The sequence below is a fragment of the Myzus persicae genome, unplaced genomic scaffold, assembly GCF_001856785.1.
Source record: "Myzus persicae strain clone G006 unplaced genomic scaffold, MPER_G0061.0, whole genome shotgun sequence".
Classification (NCBI taxonomy): domain Eukaryota; kingdom Metazoa; phylum Arthropoda; class Insecta; order Hemiptera; family Aphididae; genus Myzus; species Myzus persicae.
In genome coordinates, this window is record NW_019102287.1 from 346074 (window position 1) to 355616 (window position 9543).

The 9543-nt window shown below is 29.6% G+C and overlaps 1 protein-coding gene across 1 annotated transcript; it reads left to right on the plus strand.

Annotated features, from left to right (window-relative positions):
* The first annotated feature begins 6094 nt into the window (after positions 1-6094).
* Positions 6095-7715, plus strand: LOC111031758 (U6 snRNA-associated Sm-like protein LSm6). The gene is made up of 3 exons (XM_022311838.1): positions 6095-6303; positions 6384-6489; positions 7454-7715. The coding sequence occupies exons 2-3, from the start codon at positions 6399-6401 to the stop codon at positions 7603-7605; spliced, it is 243 nt and encodes an 80-aa protein (XP_022167530.1). The 5' UTR covers positions 6095-6303; positions 6384-6398; the 3' UTR covers positions 7606-7715.
* The last annotated feature ends 1828 nt before the right edge of the window (positions 7716-9543 follow it).

The following is a 9543-nucleotide window of genomic DNA, read 5'->3' on the forward strand; positions in this document are numbered from 1 at the left end:
TGTATTATTAAACGCTATATGTAATTGCGTTTCTATTTCCTGTACAATATTTTATACTCAATATTGTAATTTAGGTCACGTGTCTTGAAAATAATATGTACTCGATTGTAATGATTCAAATTGAAATACCTACCACATCCATTGTTATACAATCGCATTATTTAATGTACCTAATATTTGAATGAGACGAGTGTTACTTTTTTCTTCTTTCAAGCTAACAATGTAACATATATAGACATAATATAGTAACTTTATACTTTTATTTACCAATCTTTTCATTTTCTAAGGTTAATTTATAAATGAAAATATTGGCATTAAAAATATTTTAGCCGTGGTTTGAAAACTTAAGCTACAGAATTTTATTTAGTATTGATAAATTGATAGTAAATATTTAAAAAATACATATATATATATAAAATACAGGCATATTTGTAGTTCAAAATATCGGTACCATATACAGGGCGATTCACCAAGCATGCTTACCTTCCTTTTTCTTTAATAATGCAGTTCGGTATTCAAAATCTGATTTTCGGAATCTTTAAAAATACTCAAATACCTTATTTTCAAATTCTTGAGATATTTTGTACCAATTAAGGGGTGTCCTGTAGCTTTACAAACTTCGTTTGCAGACGAAAACCCTTCTTATTTAGCCGAACACTTTTTTGAGAATTTTGATGTATCGAAATCAAAATCCGAACGAGTATTTTCTAGTTGTTAAACATTTTTTATTACCACTCGCTCTACTTTTATAAGTTATAATATTATCACGACATCTGAAACCGAACCGTTGAACATTGTTATCCAGTATCTGAGACGGAACACATGAATTAACTCAATGGAACAATCGTCCGACTCATGTTTGGTTGCGAAGTTTGAGGAGATCAGATTCATTTTATTGCACTATGTTACCTAGCAGGCGGCCGACCAGTTCCCGACGCTGCTGTTGCCTGTAGGTATGTGTCGAAAAGTTTTTTCGTCGGACAAGACGTCATCCAGCGACGTTTCCGCACGGATTTTTTGAAACCATTGTCTTCATATTATATGTTATTTATACATACCTACTGCAGTGGTCGTTAATTGATATTTTGAAGGTTATATTAGGATTTTGGAAATTGTTTGCGGGCCATCAAAATTCCAGATGTCGGCAATTAAGTTAATTAATTAATATTAACTTTCATTAAGTTGCTGCCAAACAAAAGTTAATGTGAAATATTTGAAGTGCCACTTTGGAAACCTGGAAATTTGTTGCGGGCCATCAAAGTGGCAGAAATCGGGAAAAAACCAATGAACAAAAATGATTAATATTAGATAAAATATTCGTTTTGTATTTCTTATAGGGACACTGCCCGATATTAATTGTAGACGTCGCTTGCACCACAGTCCCTAGACCTAGTGAGGCGACCGGGCACGTCTCTTTTAGGAATTAATGTATTATATACTCAATCAAGTCGACCGATTCACTAAAGTTTTATGTTTTGTAAACTGGAAATTTCTAAGAAAAAATAGGAAATTGAAGAGAGATTGTGTGAACTATGAAGTAACAAAATATTGTACAGCCGCAAAACATGTGGTTTACACGCAGAAGAATATACAAAAAGTAAGTTGAAATCAAAATTTAATTTATTATTTATTCCATACAAATAAAATATATTTAAACATATTAAATCCATAAGGGTGTATATACTATACTGAATTCAACAATGTATGACTTAAATATTATTGTAGTTCTAGGCTTCTAGCTGATAGTACTTATTTGGGGGTTCTGATTACATTTTTACAAGGAGATGAAAGCGCGAATTTCTATCTCACACGTTCAAAAATTATCGTGTACACATATTGTGTGTGAATTGTTTTTTCCTGTCATCCATTCGCAGCAAATACGATCTAAAAATATGCATTGCCGTTTTCCAACTTCTGGAGAGCCCATGGGTCCAGGAGTGCGTAGAACTTAAATTAATAAAATATATAAAACTTATAAAAAGATTTTGTAGTGTCATCTCCACAGCAAAAAAAAATATAATATAAAATGCTTGTATGTATTAGTATTAATGTAGTAATATATTTATTTTAAAAGAAAGTAACTACAAATAAATTTGTATTTAAATACAATTTTAAAAGTATCTTTTACAAGACTACCGAAGCAAATAGCAATGTATACAAATCCTATTTGATAATTTACTTTATAGTTATAAAAAATTACGTATCTAATGACATAATATTATAACTAGGTACCTTCTCTAAATATTTTTAATATCAATATTTTTATTTGTAATTCTGTTGTTTATTTTAGGTTATATCTTAATAATTCAGTCACTCAACATATTTTACTTTTACAACAACCATTAATCATTATGTATATACATTTTTATGTTTCACATTATAATTAGGCTAGCCCATTTAATTCGTCATAAGAAATTGATAAATAAATCTTCTCTACACCATGTGAATGTTATACCATAAATTAAATTGGTACAAGTATAGTTTGTTACATTCATATTAAAGTACGAAATATGTGTGTGACTTGATGAGTGTAGTTTCATATTTTATTTTTATTTTATTCTTAAAAATGTCAAAAAATTGACTACAAAGTCGAAGGTTCCTCAATCTTCGATAAGTTCTTATCATAAATATTCGATAAAATTAAAAAAAAAACGAGCACAACTTTTTTTTATAAAGGCACTTTACTTCAAATTTTCACAAAATATTGTAATTTGCAATATTGCAGTTAAAACGTTAAATTTTTATAGGTAAGGAATTTAAAATTTAAAACAAACTTAAGTTCCTCGTGCGTTGATAATACTGTAACCAAAAAATTTAAAAATAAATTTTTTTTATAGACATCTTAAAATTTGGATGAAATTAGATACTTAAACTTAGAATAACGATGATAATTATAATGTTGTAATTAAAAAAACTTTATAAATTATTATATATGATTATAAATTTAACAAAATTTACTATATTTACAAATTTTATTCTCATTGGAAAGAGTATAAATATACACTATTATTTACCCATTTCTACTATGTGAACCTATGGTAGGTAAGGTATAAATTATGTGCAAATATTTCAACAGAACCTACCGTATTTCAATTGAAGAGAGTAGTCATATCTTCATTTAATAATGAAGGCATGGAATCATATTAATAACTTCAATGTTACATAGCATAGAGTCTGAGATGCTTCGTGGTATAAACAGTCTACGATTTACATTGGTAATTCTAATCTTATTTCACATCAAAAAAAGTTCATCTCTAAATATTAAAGATTAATATATTACACGTAAAAAATTATTTCTTATTAATTTCTACTTGTCGTATCTAACATATAAAAATCTTGTGTCATTATCACAGTATAAAATGTATGTCGCCAAACTCCTCTGAAACGGCTCGACCGATTTTCATGAAATTTTGTGTGTATATTCAGTAGATCTGAGAGAGTGAAGTTTACTATTTTTCATACCCCTAAATGAAAAGGGTGGCTCAAATATTTTTTGAAATTTAACGTGTAAATTGTATACCTATGTAGTATATATAGGGGTGGCGGTCCGCGGGTTTCCATAACAACAAATTATGACATCGATAATATAAAATTGTTATAATTAATTATTTTTTTGAATTGTTCCGAATTATTCCGCATACACTAACACTATATGTATACACTATGTACACTGTGTTCTATTTGTGTGTTTTTTACAGTGAACAAAGCCAGCAAGACGCAAAGGGTCTGATTTGGGCCGTCGAACGACTAAAACTGCAGCCTAGCAAGATAGAAGAGCACAAAGAACAGACGAACATATCCAGCAGGATAGTGAAAATATGAGTATGAACGTGGTGCAATTGAGTGAGGCACAAGCTGAACAAAATCAAAATAGACGATTATAGAAGTGCGTCAATTCGTAGTTGACACACGCAGAGCAAATGACCGACAACGCCAACAAGTACATCGAGCATTTACATCCAATTCATTCCATCGTCTAGCATTCAAGTATGGGTCAGATATTAAATATTTAAATATTACGCCCGTTCGAAAGTGAAGACTGGTGCTATGGACAAGGAATGTAAGCATTGTAATGCTCTTAAATTCAACAATGAGGCAGCCGGAATGTGTTGCACGTCAGGAAAAGCGCAACTACCAGAAATTGAAACACCACCCGACCAAACCATTGAATGGTTTACTTGGTACAGATTCAGATTCTAATCTGTTCCTGAAGTTCAATTTCCAATTTTATTGGCATTCGCAATGACAATCAATAAGTCTCAAGACCAAACGACATCTTTTTTGGTTTAGATTTGGGCATCCCGTGTTTCACATTTACGTAGGTACATTATACGTGGCGAGTTCTCGAGTGGAAAAACCATCCAGTTTGTTTGTGTTGGCTAAAATTGGACTCACTAAAGATATCGTACACTCCGTTGCACTAAGAGACTGATAATGTTTTTTATTTTTAATTTTCATTATTTGTGATACAGATGTAATTTGAAATTTAATTGTAAAGATGATAAAAGTACAATGAATTCAAAATTTGAATGTTTTTGTGTTTTGTTATTATTATAGGCCGCCTTCGTTCCCAACGCTGCATTTCTCTTTCGGTCATTTACCACATCTCCACCCACCTACAATAACTTAGTTATTTTTTATTTACCTACCGAAATATTCACAAGATATATTTTATATTGCAAAACAGTTTGTAAAACAGTATTGACACTGCAGGCGAAAAACTTATGCCGCCACGTTAGCCGATCTCCTGAGTTTTCTGATTTTTTTTTTCCGATTTCTAAGACATCAAACAAATTTCGGGACGGTTCGAGTGCCCTGCATCCAGTTACTGGCCGTTCTGCATCCTCTTGTCCGAGTATAACCTTGCCGCCCTGGTTATGCACAACATCGAAGATGACACAACGACGACAGCGACGAAGGGCTCTCAATATTATCGGGAAAATAATCACGCCACTGTCGACCGTCACGTTATCAAAAATGTTCGAAATGTAGATTCGTAGTGCGAAATTCGTAGTAGATCGATAACCGATGATAAAAAAACGCTAGTCGTCGTCGTACTGGGTAATAAATAAACACATTAATATATTTTATTTGTTTTATTTTTAAACATTATTAAAACTCCAAGTATCCATGGATATTGCCGTCGCGTCGCTGATTTGTCTTCGTAGGCATTTATACCTTGTACCAGTTATACCACCGATAAATTAAAATAATAAAATACCTTAGATTTAGATACCTAGTCGATTCTCAATATTATCATCCGTTATTGTAATTGTATATTTTGTATTAAAAAATAGCAAAGTAAAATTCAGTGGATACGCACCTTTAGGTATTTTCAGTGAGTTTCTAGGGGCGTTATCGTCGCCCAGCATTTATGACAATTTCAGGCTGCACGCTGCGAACACAAGAGCGGCAGGCGCCACTTCCCTCCCAAAAATGTTTACAACTTTTACACCAAGGTTTATAGACAGATAAATAACTAAATCAAAGTTTATAGATATCTTTCAAGTCATAACTATTAACTTATTATCCATTTAAGTAAATAACTATGATATAAAAAAAGTTTAGGTTAGTTAGGATGGTATGGATTAGGAATATGAGAATGTAATACTTTTTTGTAGAGATGAAAATATATTTTGGATATGAAGGGGATGTTGGAGAAAAAGCGAAAATAGGTGAGCGGTAGTAAGTGGTAAAAATTTAGGGCAGACGGAACTACGGAAGTTAATAAGATGGGAAATGTTACAAATCGTAGAACTTTTTGGGAATGTATAGCCGTATAATAGTTGTGGGGGCCATTCAATGATAGTTTAAAGGAATAAGAGGGAAGAAAGGTGTATTTCATGAGCCAGAATACCGAACTGCCGATTAGAACATATTTATGAAATTCAAAACCAGATAATCTGTCAATATTCAATACTTAATTAATCAATATTTATTTTTTACAATATTATTATTAGATCGTCAAGTACGTAATGAAATTCTGGATAGACATTATTTCAAAAACTGCAATGTTGCCAGCACTGTTTTGTATGTTTTTGTACAATATTAACTGATAATAGATACCGTGTTGTATAATTCGTCTGCTATACAAAATAATGATTACAGTCAACTGACATTAAAATTAATGATAACGATTGTCGGCTTTTTCTCAAACTGTTTTTAATAGTATTTGTATTTTTGTATTTAGTACTTACTATTTAATACTAATTGAATTCAGGTAGTAAATTACTAAAATAAATTTATTGTTTTAAATCGAATTTATTGGATATTTCATTCTTATCTTTTATCTTTCTAAAACGGGTAAAAACTGTTCGCTTAATATTTCCATATTATTTTACGAAAACCGTGTTTTATAAGTATATTATTGTTATTTTCTTTAGAATCTTATCCACAAAATGAGTCGCAAAGAAGCATTAACACAATTTATACAACAAATTCACGGTCGTCCAGTTGTTGTGAAATTGAATAGTGGAGTTGATTACAGAGGTAATTTTTTCACAACTCAATAATTAATTTTTTTTTTTATATCAGTATCCACATCTTCACTTTATACTAACATTTCCTCGAACATTTTGGATCCTTTGCTGGATCAATCTTAAGAGTTTGGTAGACACTGCCTTACTGCCATACAGCCATACAGGGGCGGCTTGCAATAAGAATACTAAAAGTCCCCGAAAACCCTGCCCCGATAATTGTGAAACAAAATGTTTTAAGTTTATTTTCAAGTAAAAAATAAGTGTATCTATATCATAAATTGTAAAATTTAATGAAAAATTTATCTAAAGAAGAACCTAAAAATATTACATTGGTCCTAGTAAATGTAGTTGGTGGGTGGGTTATTTATAAACTTGCTCCTTGAGTTATAAAGACTCAAGCCGCCATTGCTGCCATAACTATTTGGTGACTATTATACCGCATTCAAATTACAATATCGCCACAGCAACGATACTGTTACATTTAAACTATTTTATACTGCAATAGGTCCTAAACATTAGTATTCAAATGATGATGCGGGGTGTTGATATAAGTATACAACTAATAAGTGTTAAAAATATATGTGTTTAATTTCAATTCATAGTTTTATAAACTATTTAGATCATAGGTAATAAGCAATTTATTGTGTTTATGCCAGTGGCTGAGTGGCACCAAACTCTATATTTGCTTATGGAAAATACCACAGTAGATTTCTTAATTTTGGAAAGTTTAGTGTCTAAATGAATTGCAGTATTGCACCATATGAGTGCTTAAAATACCTCTTAATGTTAAAACATGTGGGTACCTATGATAATATAGAAATCATAAAACTCATGTTGGATATAGTATTTACCCACGTTTATAGATGGGTGAATGTAAATTGTTTTTAATTGTTGTATTTGTTTTTAAAGACTAGTACAAATTGATAACGAGTACATATTTTTATATTTATTTATTTTTTAATTACATTTATTAGGTGTAATGGCTTGCATTGATGGTTACATGAATATTGCCCTCGAACAAACAGAAGAATACATAAATGGAGAACTTAAAAATAAATTTGGGGACTCTTTTATTCGTGGCAACAATGTACTATATATTAGTACACAAAAAAGAAAAGGGGTATAATATATTTTATAAATAATGATATTTATATTCTCAATTTCTATGCTTGTGAAAAATAAAATTAAACATAAAAATATTTATAAGCGTTTGTAATAAATATTAAGTAATCATAATAATTTGATGTTGCTTCATTTTCAATAAGTACCTTATCCAAATATTGTGCTCATTTTCAGATTATAATGTTTGGTTGCATAAGTATAATGTGATATATTGTACCTAATAATATGTACTTGTGACCTATACTATAGCTTTGATTATGTATAGCATGTGTAAATTATCAATGGTAATAGATAGGTACTGTATAGGTTTGTTATATTATATTTAAAAAAATGTTTTCAATACTATTCTGGTATTAGATGGTTTCAAATTACAATGATAAAAAGTAATCACAGATGTAGGTATCTATAATTTTGTTTTTATTTTAATATTAATTGTTACATTTTTTTAACTATTCAATGAAGTAGGAAGTGTGCACAATTGCATACATGCCAACTGCCCAGGTTTTTAATTTGTTTTGATTATAATAATATGACAAAATATAATTTATATGATATTTATTTCTATGTCCTCAATAAATACTAAGAAAACTTCCTAATTCAAATATTTCTTGAAAGTTTTACATAGTATTGTGTAATAAAGTTACTGTATTTAGGCTCTAATGATAGTATACACAACCATATGTTTTTACCATTTTAAACTTTTAAAGATTGAAATGAGTAGGTTTACCATTATTCAGTAGATATTTATCATATTTTATAAGTTGACATCAAATATGTAAATATTTATTGTTAGCGTTGCAATACATATTATTATAGTCTTCATATTTTTTTCATAACATAAAAACACTAAATATAGCAGTATAATTCCATTTACTATATTTAGATATAATGTAATATTTCTTTTCGAATATTAAATTAATGCAAGCTAAAAACCATTGTTCTTGAAGACTTATAATAAATTGTTAAAAAAAAAAATTCTCAAATTTCAAAAAAATATTTTCAAAAGTACCCATAGTACCTAATACCATTAATTTTAAATAGTGGTATTTATAATCAATGGTAACTCTATAAAGTATAAATAATACGAAAATTGTGTGTATTATAATAGGTAGCAGTATAATGCTATGGAGTGACAGTTAACATTATTTTATTCAACAAAACCCTCGTTTTTATAATTTCATAATTAATATTTTTGACATATTTCCCGACTTTAAGTAGTTATATTATAAACAAGACACTAGTAAGGTTCATTTAAATCCACTTTTAAAATATAACTACACCTACCTAGTTCTTTTGTACGAATAACAAACAATTCATTATTGTAATTTAGTTACAAAATGATGCTTGAATAGATTTGTATAACAATACAATAATCTCTGAACAATTAATGAAAAACGGAATTGAATATTGAAAAATTAGTTGCTTTATCATATTAAATTAATGTTTAATTGAGTTCAACTGTAAAAAAGTAAAACTTATTAAATATTCGCTGTGCAAGAAAAAAGGAAATCAACCAGCCATTGTTTTAATTTATCAGAATTGCTTTTTTCAAACAACGAATGGACGAAAAAATAAGAACAATCAAATATTTTTTAAACGTCGATACTGACAATAAAGGAGTATTACACTCTTTATTTTGAGTTAGTGGATGCTGATTATTACCTAAACGATTTTTATTGTCGGTAGAAAATTGTCGTACTCCACACATCTTGCATTGTGGAAATAAAGGGTAGGTACTTGCCCTTACCCTATGTATAAATATATATATAATACTTTTTATAAGTTTAAAACCCTATAAAACCATCTATTGATAGCTATTGATGTGTGAAATTTCTACCAAGTCCCTACAGGCTTCCTACGTGTGTGCCATTTTCCCGAATCACGACTATAGCGCTGTATATAATTTCAGTGATGCGTCAATACATGTTCTCACATTATTAGC

What these genes read in the sequence shown, in the direction of transcription:
- LOC111031758 (XM_022311838.1), top strand. Translation starts at nt 6,399, where the DNA reads ATGAGTCGCAAAGAAGCATTAACACAATTTATACAACAAATTCACGGT. An exon ending in TAGTGGAGTTGATTACAGAG is followed by an intron (nt 6,490 to 7,453) that starts GTAATTTTTTCA and finishes TACATTTATTAG; the next exon opens with GTGTAATGGCTTGCATTGAT.